This window comes from Danio rerio, chromosome 15 (genome assembly GCF_052040795.2).
Source record: "Danio rerio strain M-AB ecotype USA chromosome 15, GRCz13ab, whole genome shotgun sequence".
NCBI lineage: Eukaryota > Metazoa > Chordata > Actinopteri > Cypriniformes > Danionidae > Danio > Danio rerio.
In genome coordinates, this window is record NC_141035.1 from 32,630,924 (window position 1) to 32,649,483 (window position 18,560).

The 18,560-nt window shown below is 33.0% G+C and overlaps 1 protein-coding gene across 2 annotated transcripts in view; it reads right to left on the minus strand.

The window, feature by feature from the left end:
• The window catches only part of wscd1a (WSC domain sialate O sulfotransferase 1a), a 69,968-nt gene that overhangs the window by 11,275 nt on the left and 40,133 nt on the right, over positions 1-18,560 (minus strand). For both annotated transcript variants that reach the window (XR_015508208.1, NM_001441488.1), the window contains exons 4-6: positions 14,466-14,650; positions 7,099-7,220; positions 1,590-1,761 (exon numbers count right to left, since the gene is read on the minus strand). Coding sequence is in view for 1 of the 2 variants with exons in the window: in NM_001441488.1 (NP_001428417.1) it covers positions 1,590-1,761; positions 7,099-7,220; positions 14,466-14,650 (479 nt within the window). In the remaining variant the exon portion in view is untranslated. The remainder of the gene's footprint in view (positions 1-1,589; positions 1,762-7,098; positions 7,221-14,465; positions 14,651-18,560) is intronic.

An 18,560-nucleotide genomic window follows, 5' to 3' on the forward strand; every position in this document is an offset into this window, starting at 1 on the left:
TCACACGCGTAGCAGTGCCTTGTGCCTTAGTGTCCCACCAGTAAAGAAATACAGCCACATTGCACTGCTACGAGTGTGAACTACTTCCTTCAGCCATTCAGTCACATATGCAGCTTACATCAGAACAGCAGAAACCTTTGCTACCTCACTGACAACACTTTAGAGCTATTTGAATGATTCTCTAGCATGTCTAAAGTGATCACAAAACAGGTGATTTTGTTCGCATTTTAAGATTTTAAGGCTGAACTGCATGAAATGCCATCAGTCTACAGAGATTTCCCAGTATTTCTCTATCGTAATCGGGAGATCACACTAATTAACCCTAAAAAAGCCAAAGCAAGGCAAACACTACTAAATTGCTGTTGTGTGTGCGATAAGAAAAAATGCTAAACACATGCGGGCATTTCTTCTTTCTTTTTGTTTACTGAACTAGTCTGCAGTATCTTACACTCACCACACTACAATTACTAAGGTATAAATACAGCACTACATGATACAAAATAGAGAGATCGATTTAGAAAGTCACTTACCAGTTTTATAATTATTTGATCAGCTGTAGTTTAAAATTACGCTGTATTTTTCCTCCTCTAAGGGCTTATTATGTAGTCTCTTTAAAAAAGATGTCAGGCATCTTTGGTCTGCTCAATGACAGGCTAATGGCTCTGATGGTCTCTCAGAAATTATAAATATATAAAAATAGGTACTCTACGTATAAATTAACTGCATAATTGAAATCTAAACAACTATATTTTCCACTAAAAAGCCTCAAAAGTAGTTTATGTTGTCCAACAGCAGCAATATTTGTGAAATTGTAGATTGTCCTCTGCTTGTTGCTAAATGTGAGCAGAGTAACAACGGTGAAGGGACGAGTGGACGAGTGCTGTTACTGGCAGAATATCTGATTCAAGAATATATATATATGTGTGTGCATGTGTGTGTGTGTGCATGTGCGTGTGCGTGTGTGTGTGTGTGTGTGTGTGTGTGTGTGTGTGTGTGTGTGTGTGTGTGTGTGTGTATATATATAAGAAAAAATGTTTCTCAAGCAAAAAAATCTTCATATTAAAATGACTCAGATTTGCCATCAAATGAATAAATGTAAAATATATTGGTGCAATTATCTAAAAATTTTTCCCATAATGTTATAGTCTTTAAAATGGATCAAATAAATAATTATATTTATTTATCTGTTTATTCACTCATTTGTTCAATTGATCTGTCAAAAGCAAAAATTTCCACTAGTTAGCAACCCAAACCCGCTCACAAAGGCACAAGCTGTTCAAGACACAAGCTGTTCATTCCTTTCAGCCTTCCTTAATATTTTTTAAGCAGCCTCAGATATGTGGGTACTTTACAGATATGTGGGTGCCCTTAGGCTATTATTTGTTGCTGGCAAGCTAAGCATACCAAAAGGCCATTGACTTTTACATTCTTTCATGAACTCCCAAAGAAAAAGCTTGCAGCTGAAGCAGGAACAAGTTTAATTCTACCACATATCTCAAGGCTGAAGAGCTCAGTGTGAGAAGAATAAACCTGTGTGAGGAGGGTAATGTGAGCACAGAGCTATTTATTAAGAGCAACGAGGGTCTTACCTTGAACAGGTGTCTGATAGACCTGGAGAAATAGCTGATGGGAGCTCTGGGTGGACAGACTGCTGTTTTCTACAGCGCAGAGCTCCTCTTTTAATGGCTCGTGAAGGGTGAATCGAGGAGTGGCGAAACCACAAAAACAGTCCGGCTTCCTGACCAGGGCCAGAGGAAACTCCTGAAAACACAGAGGGAATATGCTGTCAATCAGTCCCGGCAGGATTTGTAATGCAAAATCAAGCAAAATTCATGAGATTAAAAAAAAATATATACAGTGTCTATAAAAATGGAATTTATTCATATAGTGCATTTATTGTGTATGGCCATACACCCAAATTGCTTCACAATCATGAGGGGGGTCTCTCCACACCACCACCAGTATGCAGCATCCACTTGGATAATGCGACAACAGCCACAGGACATCGGCGCCTGTGCGCTCATCCCCACACTAGCTATAAGTGGAGTAGAGAGATGGAGCCAATACAGTAGATGGGATGATTGGGAGGCCATGATGGGGAAGGGTTGAAGGAGGGTATTTGGCCAGGATACTAGTGTTACACCCCTACTCTTTACGAGAAGTGCCATATGATTTTAATGACCACAGAGAGTCAGGACCTTGGTTTAACGTCTCATCCGAAAGACAGCACTCACTGACAGTATAGTGTCCCCTTCACTATACTGGGGCATTAGGACTCAGACTACAGGTTGAGTGCCCCCTGATGGCCTCACTTACACCACTTCCAACAGCAACCTAGTTTTTCCAAGTGGTTTTCCATCCAGGTACTGACCAGGCTCCGACCTGCTTAGCTTCAGTAAGTAACCGGTCTTGGGCTGCAAGGTGATATGGCTGTGGCCATCAAAAAATCATCAAACCACTTTGAAATAATTACTGTATTTGTAATACAGCCTAAAATCAAATCATCACATTCCAAATAACTTTTAAATCTTTTGGTTTAGAAGGTGTGAATTTTCACAGGATATGATGAGTTTCTATAGGCACTGTATATTTTATCAAATTTTCCACAAATTGGCGGATCATTCCGCTGTGGCGACCCCGGATTAATAAAGGGACTAATCCGGAAAAAAAAAAGAATAAATAAATGAATTTCCACAAACTTTGGGCAAAATTAAGTCCTGCTCACACTGCAATTTCAGCCATGAGTTAGACAAATTTGGTGAATCCTAAAAGATTCCTGCAATTCTAAGCTACAATCTGTGGCCTTTGATCATGGGTTTGATACCGTATCGCCACTTAATAGCTGTTGCCGTAAGTGTCAAACAAAGAATCAATCGAAGGGTTGAATCTGATGACGCAATGAGCACAACAACTTCAAACCAATGTGGGAAAATGTCAAAACAGCTTTTTTTTTGTTCTATTATTGAGGATGCTGCGAGCAATATGACCACTACAGTGTGTGGATGTTTGAAGTATCATGTCAGAATGGAGGATAGTGAATTTGTTAAGAATGGATGATGTTAATCACCAGGTGAGTTTTGTTGTGTGTCCCTGTTTTGCTTGTCTTGGTTGTCATTAAGTCAGACATTATGACAACCGAGATCTTCCACATATTGTATATAGATCTTTCGTGCAGTCTGACAATCTGCAATCATTTAGGATTCTTAAAAAACAAACACAAAAAACAATCCCTCCATGTGAGCCAAGCTTTAGACACATTACATGACATTACTGCAACTTCCATTTATTGATTTGATCACTCAACTTTTAGTTGGTTCAAGTAGGCATCTGTCACTCCTAGTTAGTGTAGGGTATCTCTGCAAACCCATTCCTGTGGTAAATGAACTCTCTTTCTCTCACACACACATAGACACATGCCTTCAATCAACCCGTTAAGTTTTGTGTTGTTTTCTTTCATAATACTATTTTCTAAACCAGTTTTGCTTAGCTTTTGCAAAAACTAGACAAATATTGCAACTTGGTGCACTTATGTATATGGTCACAAATCTAAATCTATTGTTCTTGCACAATAATTTAGCAGTCTAGTAACATAAACTGCATATTGATACAGTTTATCACTCTAAATCCACCCCCTTCAAATGTTATCACACTATTGAATGGGTGTTATCAGTGGTTATCAGATGATAGATATGGGCCAGTAGGGGCCTTCTGTGTCTACTAGTAGGTGCAGAAGGCTGTTATCATCGATCAACATGGTTAATCAGGTATACTAATAGAGAAGACTCCAGATTCAAATCTGTTTTTACGTTACTGTGAGGATTGGGTTTAGGGTTGGGGTAGGGGTAGACGTTAATAAAAAACAATTAATGGGAAATTTAATAAATAATTTAAACAATTCTCGTGGTTAATCAGATATACCAATAGTGAAGACTCCAGATCTGTTTTTACATTACTGTGATGGTTGGGGTAGGGGTAGACACTAATAAAATGGGAAATTCCATAAATAATAAAAATCATTCTGGCCGTTGCCGTATATGATCTACAGCTGATTAACCATGAGGTTAAATGATAATAGCCTTCTGAGCCTACTAGTAGTGCTGGAGTGCAACAAAGCATGACCATCTGATAGAAAGGGCTCAAATTATACCGCAATCAAAGCAATAACGTGTCAGAGAGGACTGATTACAGACTGAATGTGGGCTCTTCAGGGACACATTCAAGTTTAAAGGCCATATTTACTGACAGCTTGAGGATCGCAAACCCACCCTAAATTTCATTCTCAACAGAGATCTGGCCAATATTTGTATTTTTATGGTATTACATTTCCATCCAGGCAGCAGTATAACTTAAGTAAAAGAAAAAGAAAAAACAGTCAAAATTAAGGACCTGATGGGGTCTGAGAATTCTGTAAAAACTAACAAGAAAAATGTGAATATGTCATAACTTAAGCCTAATTTTTAAAACGATGTTATCTTTGGAGTTTAGATATGACAGAAGAACTTGTGACTGAGAAACTGCAAAGTTAAATCAATATATAAGAGCAAAGCTTTTAGCAGATTAATCATTATCTAAACTGACAAAACTGTAATGATATGAAGCTCAAAAAACATGCAAACCAACAAAAATGACTTTGTTCACCTTTGTTTTCCATGCCAGTTCAGGGCACAGACAATAAGATGTTTGCGTGTCACACTGCTGAACTAATAAGCAATATGTCATACTGCCCATAGTAAACACACACAACCTGACCTGGCACTAAAGAGAAGAAATAGATGATCAAAATTGGTTTTAGTTTTTTGGTGCACAAAAGTGTTCTTGGAGCTTCAAATTATTACAGCTAAACTACTGAAGTCACATGTAATATTCTGTTCCTTTTCTGGAATTTGAACATCTCAGAAGCACACATATGGAGGACGAGAGAGCTCTCAAATTGCATCTAACATATCTTAATGGTTGAGTTAAAAAAATGTGATGCTTTGTTTGGTTATTTTTAACATTTATTGGGTTATTTATTAATAACTAAACCAGTTGAGTTATATATTTGGTGCTTTGTTGGGTTATTTTTAGCCTTTGTTTGGTTTATTATTTAATAACTCAACCATTTAGGTTAAATATTTTGAATTTTAACAGTCAACTGATTTAACTGACACAGAACAGCTATATTAAGTAATGTTGTTTTTGCATTATAAAGTTTATTTAAGGTCTAACCAGGGACGAATTTAAACAATAAGCAAGGTAAGCGGCCACTTAGGGCCCCAGGAAATCTGGGGGCCCCAATAAATATCTAGAAGTTTAAATTATACCTATATATATATATATATATATATATATATATATATATATATATATATATATATATATATATATATATATATATATATATATATATATATATATAAAACATTGTTTTCTACAATATTTTGTGTGGTAAGAGTTAAACAAATACAATTTTAACGTAATTAAAAATATTATTTAATATACAATGAAATATAATATTATTATTATAATGCAATGTTTTTTAATAATACTATTAAAAAATAAAATATCCATTATGGAACAGTCCAGCATATATGTATTATTTTTTGTTGTAAATTAATAAAAAAAAAACTAATCATTTAAAATGTAGAGCTTGCATTAATTTAAAATGTTGAAAAGAAGCTTGAGTGATATAAAAAAAAAAACAGCAAAAAAAAAATCACAAAATCTGGGTCTAACACTGTTTTTTTTTTTTTTTTTTAAGGAAATGTTAAACATATTTGAGATATTCGGCCATTATGTTCACCTTTAGGACTAAAAAGAGACATCAACCCAATAATAATAATAATTTATTGTATAGTGGTTAAGTCACTTTTTGGCAAAGTAACCCAACAAATTATTTATTTTTGTAATCCAAATTCTTGGGATAACCCTAACAACTCAATGGATTGGGTAAAAATAACCCAACAGCAGGTTATTTTATTAAAAAAAAAAAAAAAAATATATATATATATATATATATATATATATATATATATATATATATATATATATATATATATATATATATATATAAGACTACGCTTTGTTGACAATATTGGGTCAATCAATAATGTTGCATGACACAAACTGTGACTAACTGTTTTATTATGTGATCACTATTGATTTGTCTGTTTACAGATTGTATGTTAAGAGTATTTATGCATTTGTAACCTAATCCACAGCAGAGTCCGTCAATAGTACACATACCAACGTTCCTGGAAAATTACTGGTAAATTACCACAAGATCATGTATGAAAAGTCTGTTTAAAAAACTGTTAAATGTATTATGACAATTTTCCAGAATGAAAAGTTGTAAGATAAACATTAAATTGCTGGATTTCTGCTAATTAAAAATTCAGCACTTTTTTATCAAAAAGGTAATTTTGATAATTTTATGAAGTAGATTTTTACTATTTAAAGTGTAAAGTTAACCTATATAATTAAATTGTATGTATATAATCTTCTTGTAGACTTATTTACCATTAGAGTAATCAAAGTATATGTAAAGTTAGAAAGGAGAGACAAACTAGAAAGGTGTCACAAGCATGCATGAGAAAAGAGGCAACACCTGTTGAAACAGTTAAGTATAGACGGACAAGATATATAGTAGAAACGTCTATTTTGGAGGTTGAAACTAGTTTTGAATGTATGTGACAAATGTAGATCTATGTGAAAAACAGCTGAAAAAGACTTGGCTGATTATTGAAGAAAGAAAAGTGTGATACATTTATTCTTATTAGCAGCTAAATAAGCATATAGACTGTTAAATACACATGTAAAAGTGTACATAAGTGGGTGCACAGCAGTCTTTTCAAACTTTGTCTTAGATGAAACGTACAAGATGAATATGCAAAACTGTTAGCCATTGATAAAAGTGCTAGAAAAACTTTGTATCAGCCTTGTCATTAGACTGCAGTCTAAAGATAATTTATCCTGTTTAATAAATCCCTTCTGAGTCCCGAAACAAACAGAATGTGCTGAGAAAAAGGAATCAAATATCAGATGTGAGCGTAGCAGAGCGAGAACTACAGCAGAACCAATGGCATGAATCTGCTATTGATATAATGAAGAGAGTCTGACCTGATCCATGCAGGTCTGAATGCACCACTGCGAGGTGAGGTTTGGCTGGACGGCGTGAGCCAGGGACGCTGCGGTGGTGTTGTCAGGTTTTTTGAAACAGCCTCGGTAGCGCACGTTCCTGTCTGAAAGCACAGATAAATGCAGAACATGCTGATTGACAGGAGGAAAATAATGCAGGAATGAGATTTTGTGCTCAATTCATCGCTGTAAGGTCTGAAATGCTACAGTGAAAGCGTAATTAAGTATAAGACGCTGAAAAAAAACTCAGACCTTTAAAAAAATTTCATACAGTTCAAGGAAACTGGCTGTATGGGTAATGAGTGAAAAGCAAAATAGCCACATTTCACAGAAATAGGAAACTGCGCTTTCTTATACTGTATGAATAAACTCTGCTTTTTTTTACATGACGTGCTTCAGATTTTTTCCTAAACCCTTTTCAGACACAGCTGCACATTTCTTTCAGCAGGTGCTCTTGAATAGAGAGAAATGCTTTTGCTTCTTGCTTTCAAATGGCTTTTGATTTTGAAACTTTGATAGTAGATGAACACAACATAAATATTAGTAATATTTTTATGGCTTTAAAACAAGTATTGATCCATACTCATACTAATATGATATGGTTCTTTGAAAAAGATTCATTATTTTCTGTTAATACCAAATATAAAACATTTGTCTGGTGTAATGTTTTTGTTGAAACTGGAAATTTAAAACACCTGGATTATCTAAATTACTAATTATTTATTATTATTTATTTAAAGTTTCAATGTATATACCAATATATCAATATATAGAACAGGACAATTATCAAATAATTAACATGTAAGACAAAAACTACAAAAAGCTAAAATTAAAAACAGAAAATATTAAAGGTGCAGTAGGAGATTGTCTTCAGAAGCTTTTTTTTGTTGTGCTGGTTGAAAGTCTCTTCACAGTCCAATAGTAATGATGACAGTAAATGATCTAAATGTGTTTATATGTATTTTTATATTCTGGGTAAAAAAAATAAATAAATGCTCATCCAATTAAATAGAGTCGGACCGACATCTCCCATAATTCCGATAAGCAGGTCAGACTGTACGTCAGCAAATGTAGATTCGGACTTCTGCGCATCTGTTCACGCAGATCCGCCATTCACGCATGCCCGTCTGCATAAGCGGCCGCGCGGTCACGAGACAGACCGGGAGAAATAAAATGCTGAATTGAAACTTTTAAAAACCTGAATCAATATTGGAGTTACTTTAGCACGCTGGAGGAAGGACGACACCATGGCTGAAGTATTACTGTTAGAAAGGTAATGTTCTGTTTTAAAACTATTTTAGTCAGGCTGAGCTTATGTTAGATTGTGTTGTTATGAATGACTTATATGCACAGACATGTTGTTCAGCCACTGAAATCTCCAGGTGAACGATTGATGTGATTATTTTCAGTTTCATAAGGTCCTTTTACAGCATCCATAAAGATTTATAGATAGATTTATATTTAGTTTAACAACAAAACATCAGAAAATAGTGCTATTTCGCCCTTACCTGCTTTATTGAGCTGATGTTGTTTTTATATTCACATTGGGTCATTTTTGAACAATGACAGCCTTCCTGCTTACCATGCTACTCTGAATATTCGCTCTGAAATAGCATGTAAGTGTGGCTTAATAATAAATGTAATTCCTGCACGGCGCTGGCACTAACTGGCGAATGACATGAACTAGTGGGTTGTCTGTCTGCTGTTGTGACGCAGTGCGCGGGTTTGCGATTTCATTGGGTGTGGCTTTGAATCACAGTCCCTCCCCGCCATCCAAAGATAATATGCTAAGCAGTTAGCATTTTGGCAGATCACATACTGCACCTTTAACTATTAATAAATAATACAAAAATTATAGTTTTCAACAAATTCAATAAACTTTTCATAAATTAAAAGAAGAAAAAATTATAATTTCAATTAAATTAATTAAATAAGTTAAGATAAAAATGTAAATACAATTTTTACTTATTTATATTTAATATTTTATGTATATTAAATTCATTATGCATTATTTTTAACAAAATAAAATAAAATAAAGTTAAATTAAATTAAAAACCAAGCGTGCACCAAGAGGACATCTATGAATTCATGAATTTTTGAATTATGAATTATGCACTATTTATGAATAAAATAAAATAAATGTAAAAACTAAGCATCCACCAACAGGACATATATAATTTTTTTTTTTTGTTAAAATTTAATGTTTGATGTATATTTATTATGTATTATTTATAAATAAAATCATATAAAGTTCAATTAAATTAAACTTAATTGAATAAAAAATTAAAAACTTATTTACTTACAAACATATTTATTTATTTATTTATTTATATATATTATTTTATTTGTTTATTTATTTCTTTATATATTTATTTAATTATTTATTTAATTATTTAATTATGTTTAATATTTTATGGGAATTATACTTATTATGTATTAATAAATTAAATTAAATTAAATTAAATATTGAGCATCCACCAAGAGGACATTTATGAATTCATACATTTTTTAAAAATTTTTATATTTAGTATTTTATGTATATTATATTTATTATGTATTATTTCTGAATAAAATAAAATAAATTACTAAGCATCCAGCAAGAGGGCTTGTATGAATGACCAATATTTCTTTGCGGAAACTGCAATACTACTTTGATAAATAGAAATTCTAAAAGAGCTACATTTGTTTGTAAAATAACATGGATTTTTCAACCATTAGTGTATAATGGAGTATTTGAATTTGGAGAATTTTTAATTAATTTAAATCACCTTTCTCATCTATCACAACAAATGTGCATTCTCTATAACTATTTTAATGTCTCCACAGCTAATATCCAGTCGGCCTTGATTCAACATAACTGATTCTGCAGCAGAACAAGCCAGACAATAAATGTGAGCAGATGTAGTTTCAGCTTTATCTGGTGTTCGCCGGGTCTTCATGACACTTTGTCACCTCTGCAAAGTAAACAAGTACTCAGAAAGCGAAACCCCTGGGCTTTTGTTTACCTCTCCAAATAAATGAAGAGGCCCCGCAGACCGCAGTTTGCTTTTGCAGGGATCACATGATTGTTTGTGAGGCTGTAAATGAGCCACAGCTGCACCACAACATCAAACCAAACCCTATTAAAACAGACTCAAGTGCAGCGCAGAAACACAGGCCTCTGATCTCCTTGCTAGAACCAAAACTAGACTAAAACAAGAGTCTGGTCACTGATACAGGTATGGAGAAATAGAAAATATGGGCTATGGGATACAAGCTATAAAGCTCTTTTACATTCATATGCAATGACTAAACAAATGTCAATATGGATTTTAAAAATAAAATAGTGGAGATTGTGGAAATTTGAACAAATTAAATTGAATTCCTACATATCTTAAAGTATGATAATGTAATTAAAATGTAATAAATAATTGTAATACTCACTGAACAGTTTCAATATAAACAAAATACACAGGACTGACACTTCAAAACTTTTTTAGAATGCTGTTACATTTTTATGCTATTTTTTGATCATGATTTTTTCCTTTCATCAGTTTCTCTCTCTCTCTTCCCCCATTTTCATTTCTACAGTTGGTTACTATTGGCTCATGCTGCCCAGCTGTTTGCCGTGTCCCCCTTGACAACATCATACTGTCTCCGATTCAGCCGCTGCCAACGTGGCATAAAAGTGGTGACAGGATGCTACCCGCGAGACCCGGGACACTGTGAATTTCTGTGTTGTGTTGTGTGTCTGTGAATCATTTCAGTCCATTCAGTCAGTGTGTTACATTTCGGTATATATATATATATATACACTTTTTTTTGTCTATTCTCCATTTGTCCACCATCAGTGTTATGCACATCTGAGGTTGGAGAGTGCGACAGGTAATAATGTCTCGCAACATACATTGTGCATACGTTAGGTTTGAATATCACTTTTGTTAGACACATTAGGTTAGGGGCGTGCTCTGCCCACTGTACTTTTGTTTTTCTGTTATCTTAGTGTATAGGTTAGGTAGTACGTCAGAGACATGAATATTTTTTTTCCAATAATTGATTTATTTTTCTTTTTGGATAGTTGGGGTAGAAGTTGGGCCAATGGAATAGCTTGTTTTGTTTTATTTATTTCTCTTGCTTGGATGCCGTCTGCGTCTTAACTCTCCAACTCTCCCATCTACCCGTTTAAACATTTTGTGAAGGATGCCAACTGACACAAACAAGGCTCGAACCAGCGACCTTCTTGCTGTGAGGTGATCGTGCTACTCAGGACACCACCGTGTCGCCCTAAGTTTAACTTTTAACTCGTAAATAAAATACAATAAACGGTTAAATTAATTAGTCAAATTAAATAATAATGTCATCCAAGAATAAAATAAAATAAATAAAATAAAATAAGTAAAATACAATAAAATAAAGAAAAGGAAATAAAAGAAAACTTTAAAAATTAAAGAAAAAACATAAATAAATAAAATAAGTAAAATAATAAAAAATAATAAAATAAGCAAAATAAAATAAGTAAAATAAAATAAGTAAACGGGCGATGCAGTGGCGCAGTTGGTAATGCTGTCGCCTCAGCTGGGTCAGTTGGCATTGGGAGTTTGCATGTTCTCCCTGCGTCCCTCCCTTGCTCCGGTTTACCCCACAGTCCAAAGACGTGGTACAGGGGAACTGGGTAGGCTAAATTGTCTGTAGTGTGTGTGTGTGTGTGTGTGTGTGTGTGTGTGTGTGTGTGTGTGTGTGTGTGTGTGTGTGTGTGTGTGTGTGTGTGTGTGTGTGTGTGTGTGTGTGTGTGTGTGTGTGTGTGTGTGTGTGTGTGTGTGTGTGTGTGTGTGTGGATGTTTCCCAGAGATAGGTTGCGCCTGTGTAAAAACGTGCTGGATAAGTTGGCAGTTCATTCCGCTGTGGCGACCCCAGATTAAATTAGGGACTAAGCCGAAAAGAAAATGAATGAATGAATGAATGAATGAAAACAAGTAAACTAGAATAAATAAAATAAGTCAAATAAAATAAACAAAAATGAAAGTATCCACCAAATAAAAACCTATTTAGATATTTTTGTTTACAGTTTAAGAATTGAATAAAATCTCCATGAAAAAATTATTATAACCAAGATTAAAAATGAATGAAAACTGTTCAAAAAAGCAAACCAAACTAATAAATATGTAAAGAAACACACAACAAAATTGCTAAATTTGAACTCAAATTAAAGAGAAAACTGAACTAAAATCTAAAGCATTACAAATGTCCCCTTGTGTCTCTTTCACATGATCGTTTTTAGCATTAGATATGAAAGCGAATCATTCAGAGACCACTTTATGGCGTTTCTGTTGCATTCCCTACATCTTAAAACCAACAGCCTGAACGACGCACAAATCCCCCTTAACAAGACATTATTATCTGCTACAATGGATAGCTTTTTCAATTTAGGCCACTAAACATATGGCGTGTGTTTAATAGCTGTGTGTGAGAGTGTTGTGCTGGGCTCAATCCAGTTGGCCTGCGAATCAGAGGGACATTGGGTCAAAACACTGAGGTGCAGCAGCATGTGGAAGAGAGCAGTTTCAAACATATGGCCACATCTGAGGATTACAGACACCTGCAAAAGCAGAGCTCAGGAGAACATTCAGATATGTGTCTTCTGCTGCTGCTGCTGCTGCTGCTGCTGCTGCTGCTGCTGCTGGATGCTTTTATCTACAGCATTATGCAATTTATTTATTTTTTTGTTTAGATTTTTTATTTCATTTTATAACTAAAAAATATGTACAGATAATTTTTTTATGTCATTAAATATATCACAAATAATGTATTTAGACAACAAAAAGTGATAAAAATATTGATAAAATATACAGTGATTTTTGCTTTTATCAAAAGCTTTCTAAAGTTTCTTTTTCATATGTTTTAAAAAATATTCTTATTTATGTTTTTTATTTTAATTTAATTCAGTTTAATTTAATTTAACTTTTATCCAAAGCTTTATAATGTTTTTTAATCATAGATGTATTTTTTTTAATTATTCTTATTTATGTTTATTTTGTTTCATTTTGTTTTAATTTATTTTAATTTAATTTTGCTATTATTCAAAGTTTTATAAAGTTTTTTTATTCAAATATGTACTTTTAAAATTAGTTTTCTTATTTGTGTTTATTTAATTTAATTTAATTTAAATTGTATTTAATTTAGCTTTTATTTAAAACTTTTTTGTAATTAATTGTATTTTTTATTCTTATGTATGTGTATTTAATTTAATTTAGTTTAATTTAATTTAATTTAGCTTTTGTCCAAAGCTTTGAAGTTTTTTTTTATATTTTTTATTCTAATTTATTTTGTTTCATTTATTTAGTTTAAAGCTTTATAAAAAAATTATATATATAAATATATATACACATACATACATACATGCATGCATACATACATACATACATACATACATACATGCATACATACATATGTAACATTTTTTTTTTTTATTCTATTATATTCTTATTTGTGTGTATTTTGTTTTGTTTAATTTTTTTAGTATTATTTCTAAAAATCACAAAGTAAAAGAAAGCAAGATATTTAACTGTTCAACACATGCATTCAAAATGTTTTGGTACAGGATTTCAGAAAGCATTTGTTTGTTTGGTTTAATCCAAAATCATGTTATGTTATACTATTATTTTAGTTTTTTTTTTTGTTTTGTTTTTTTAAATGAAACTCCAAATCTTGTAATAGTTTATATTTATTCATCTGGTAGATGAAATATTCTTTCATTCATGGAGACCGAATTCAATATGTTGTCATAGATTGTTACGTATTAATAGCATTATCAAAAAAGTAGATAAGCAATTAGGTAAGTAAATAAATAATTAAATAAATAAATAAATGTATGAGTAAACAAAATACTGCTTTTATTCTTAGATTAGGCTATGTACTTAAAAAAAATCCACTCATATCAAACCCATAACTTTTATCAAATGTCAGGAACATCTGTTAAAACTGCAGGGTTCAACACGATTCATTTATATTGTCCTAACACAAATCAACTAAGTTAACTTAACAATTTGAAGTGGATTAAACATGAAGCAATAAGATTTTCCTCAAACAATTTCCGGAATTATGCGTTGTAGCTCATTTTAAATAAGTTGTTTGAACAAGCAGAAAAACACAATTTCTGAGTGCACTAAGCTGCATTTAGTGCAGATATTATCCTCCGATATAATGTATTTACTGTTCAATTTATTTTATCTAATTATTCCATCTGTGCCAGACAGCAGCATATTAGTATTTTTATTTTTTATTAGTATATTTATTTAAGGTTGTTTGTATATATATAATATTTTGTATCCATCATGTTTCTGTGATTGTGAGTTGTGTGTTGTTAAACTCACATCTCCTCTGTCCAGGCAGCAGCTCCTCCACCTTGTAGACAGACAGACGGCTCACTCCTCCACAGATGGAGCCCTTCTCACCTTTACAGTCCAAGTTACACTCCTCCTCTTTCATGCGGGCGCTCGTGATGCGGTTTCCACAGTAACACTCGGACCCGTATTCAAGGCCAGCGAACTGGTACCCGCTGCGCAAAAACAAAACATGAAAAAAGCCTTCAGTTGTGGATAAATAACAGGGACATTTATAGTCAAACACTTGTTGTTTTTTAGTAAGTGGCAGTATTAGATTTATCTTAATAAAATGAACGTTTATGCAATGATTACTGATGTTTTTGATGTTTGTTTTTCATAAAATTGCAATTTTTGATTGAAAGGTGTGTAAATGTTTACAAAGTACGAAAAAAAAACTTAAAGGCTTTCTTTGATTTCTTCCCTGAAAAGAAAACACTCTAGTATGTTTCTGTTGATTTCAGAATCCCAACAATTTATAATTATTCTTGTCAGAAATATTTAAACAAGAATCATTTGATGTCACATAAAAAGACTCTGTTCAAGAATCAAAGAGTAGCACCAAAATATGAATCAAATGTCATCTTAAATATTTATGGTTTGCTACTATCCTTCCAACCACAGGGATTTTAGCCATTTAAAACATAATAAATTTATTATGACCGCTTATTAAGGTCTATTTGAGCTCAAATGATGTATGTTGTTTTATCGTTGCATAAATAAATCTGAATGATTATGGAGCATCCTTATATCTGTATGTTGTGTGTCAGAGCAATATTTAACTTCAGAGGAGTTTCGAAAATCAATTATTGGTGGAATAATCTGGATTGTCAACCAAACCAAAACAAAACCCAAAACAACCAAATGAAACAAAGTGAAGTAGAGCAACAAAGTGAAAGGAAAGAAAACAAAACAAAACTAAACTAAAAAAAAAACAAAACAACAAAGGAAAGGAAAGGAAAGGGAAAAAATTAAACAAAACCCAAAACAAAACAACGAAGCAAAGGAAACAAAGCAAAGTAAAACAAAACTCAAAACAACGAAGGAAAGAAAAGGAAAGGTAATGTAAGGAAAAAAAAGAAAACAAAACAAAACAAAGCTCTCGCAAAGCAAAACAAAACAAAAAATCTCAAAACAAATCCCGAAACAGGAAAGGTAAGGAAAAGACAGGAAAGGAAAGGAAAGGAAAGGAAGGGAAAGGAAAGGTAAGGAAAAGACAGGAAAGGAAAGGAAAGGAAAGGAAAGGAAGGGAAAGGAAGGGAAAGGAAAGGAAAGGAAAGGAAAGGAAAGGAAAAAACAAATAACAAAACAAAACTCAAGCAAAGCAAAGCAAAAAATAAATAAATAAATAAAAAATTCTCAAATCAAATCCCGAAACAGGAAAGGAAAGTTAAGCAAAAGACAGGAAAGGAAAGGAACTGAAACAAAACAAAACAAAACATCGAAATGAAAAAAAGCAAAGCAAAGCACGAAACAAAACAGCACAAAATAAATAAATAGATAAAAAGTCTATATATTTATTTAGAATTAGAAAGAAATGTTTTCCTTTCTGTTCAGACTCATTCCTACTACATCTAGTAAATCCATGGTAAGTTACAACAGAAAATATACGTTCATTGACCAGAAGCTCTCAAGTCTGCATATACTTTTTAAAGAAGCTGCTAAGAACATCCATGCACTTGGTCACTTCTCTTAAAAAAGCCTTAGATAGCTCCCACCAGACTCCCAGAAAATAGGCTGGTCACAGCAGGGATTGTATTGAAGTCCACCCGGCTCCCTCTGTCTATCCCTGCCTGTGAGCCCAGGAGGTTAACAGCTGGTGATTGGCCAGCTTGCAGAGCCAAACATCTGTCTCGCCATTTCCATACACTGCAGTGCTGGATTATGCCACTTTGTAGTGTCAAGCCTTCTCAGGGTGCCATTGCGGACCACCTGGCCAACCATCTGATTTAACAAAGCTCATGAATACATCTCTGTCTCATCTTTATCAACAACCTGTACAGACCTGTGGTTCTGTGGAGTTACATGGTCATCAGTAATCTGATTATTTACCTTATTTTTAACATGACGATGTTACGGCTAAGGTAACTGTATGAGTTACTTTAAAATAAAATAATATATCAATCAATAAATAAATTAATAAATCATTAAATGAATCAACAAATAAAATAAATAAATAAAATTTATGAATGAAAGATTTTTCATTATAATTTGCAAAAAACTTTGACTTAATTAACATTATTTAGATTTAATTATTAATTAAATCTAGATTTATTATTTAGATTTTATACCTACCTGTTACAAAAATTACAGTTCTATGTTAATTTCTGTGACTGTAGTCTTTTTTTAATAATTTAAAATAGATTCATATTAAATATAAAAACAAAAATAAAATTAATGAACACTAAATATTTTACGAAATAATATAAATGACAATAACACAAATTACTGAAATAAATATATGCAATTATTTCACAATAAGACTGAATTTTTAGATCAAATAAATGCAAAAAGGCTTCTTCTCAGCATCTTAACAAAAATAAAATTTATGAAATCCTTTTAATTCAAATATATTGCTATCTGATGAGTCTGACTATATGCTTTATTAAAGTTAAATTTGAAGATTTTATTTCTCAATGCAGCTATATTATTTTAACATTACACAGCAGAACAAATAAGTAAAACAACCAGAGTCCCATGTCCCTTGCTGATTTTAGAATACTCCTTTCATGTACCCTTTTTACATGTTTTAGTACATTAATTGACTAATGGCACATATCATCACTTCCCTATGTGATGCTATCCAACGTTCCCTGCGGAATTTTACATATTAACACAAAATTCATCTTCTTATGTTTCCATTTATAATTTTGAGTGTTTCAGTTTCTTTTTTTCTTGATGTTTGTAAAAGTGCAGTTAATCATTTATCATGCTTATTTGCAAACAGAAAATCTTGGAAAGAAATTCCTGCTCAAAGCCACTCTAGTGTCGCTGTACTGCTGTGTTTGTGTCTTAAATGTGACAAGAAGTCATGTACAATGTTAATAATGTGTGTGGATATACATGTAGCTTTGATAATGTAATTATAATATGAATCCCCCACATCTTAATAAGGATCTGTTTACTTTGGGTATTAGCTTAGCCAGATTAAGCTAATCAAAAATCGATGTTTACATGGTAAAGTCTTAATCACATTAACCCTTTTACATGTGAGTTTTAAATACTCCAGCTGACCCTCCTGCATGAGTTTTTTTTTATTTTGACCATTACTTAGAAACCATTGCATTCAAAAGCTTCCATGGCAACATGTCAAGATTATCACATAACCCAACAGTCCCAATGGATTGTTGCTAGATCAGACATATGGCCAGAAGTTATGGCCAGAATTATTTATAAAATTTCCCATTTATTGTATTTTTTACCCCGACCCCAGCCCAAATTTAAAAATAATGTATTGTACAAACCTTATTTGGTATGATTTTTGTTGTTGTTGTTGTTATGTGCATTTGAATGTCTGAAGCCTAAAATAAATGTTATTAGTTTGAAGTCATGGATAAATTGTCATTTATGACAAGCACTGCACACCTCTTTCTGTGCCTCAGTGCGCGCCATCAGATTAGAGTTTTAGCAGTTGATGACATGCGCTCTGAACGTTCTAATCACAACGGTGTGATAGTATGCTTTAGGGACCAGCCAAGGTTGATCATGGTGGTGTAATTGTATGCTTCATGGACAAGCTAAGGCTGATCACACCAGTGTGATCATATGCGTGAAAGGGTTAAAATCAGAATATTGTTGTCCGTGTAAACATACTAACTGAGAGGTGACTAACGGTTAACTACTGCATTCAATTCCATCCTGACAGCTTTTGTCCTTTGGCCCTCTTGACTTTTTTTCGGAGGTTGCGAAAAGGCACAGTATGATTCCATTCAAGCATGTTGGTGTAGGGCTCAACAGGTATTAGCTTGAGCCCCTTTGCAAATTGTTTCCCTGATCCTCTGCTTGAAACGTGGCATTGGCACTGCCATGGCAACCCAGCCGGGGACATTGACGCTGTTAATCTGCTCTGAATTAATCACTCAGTCT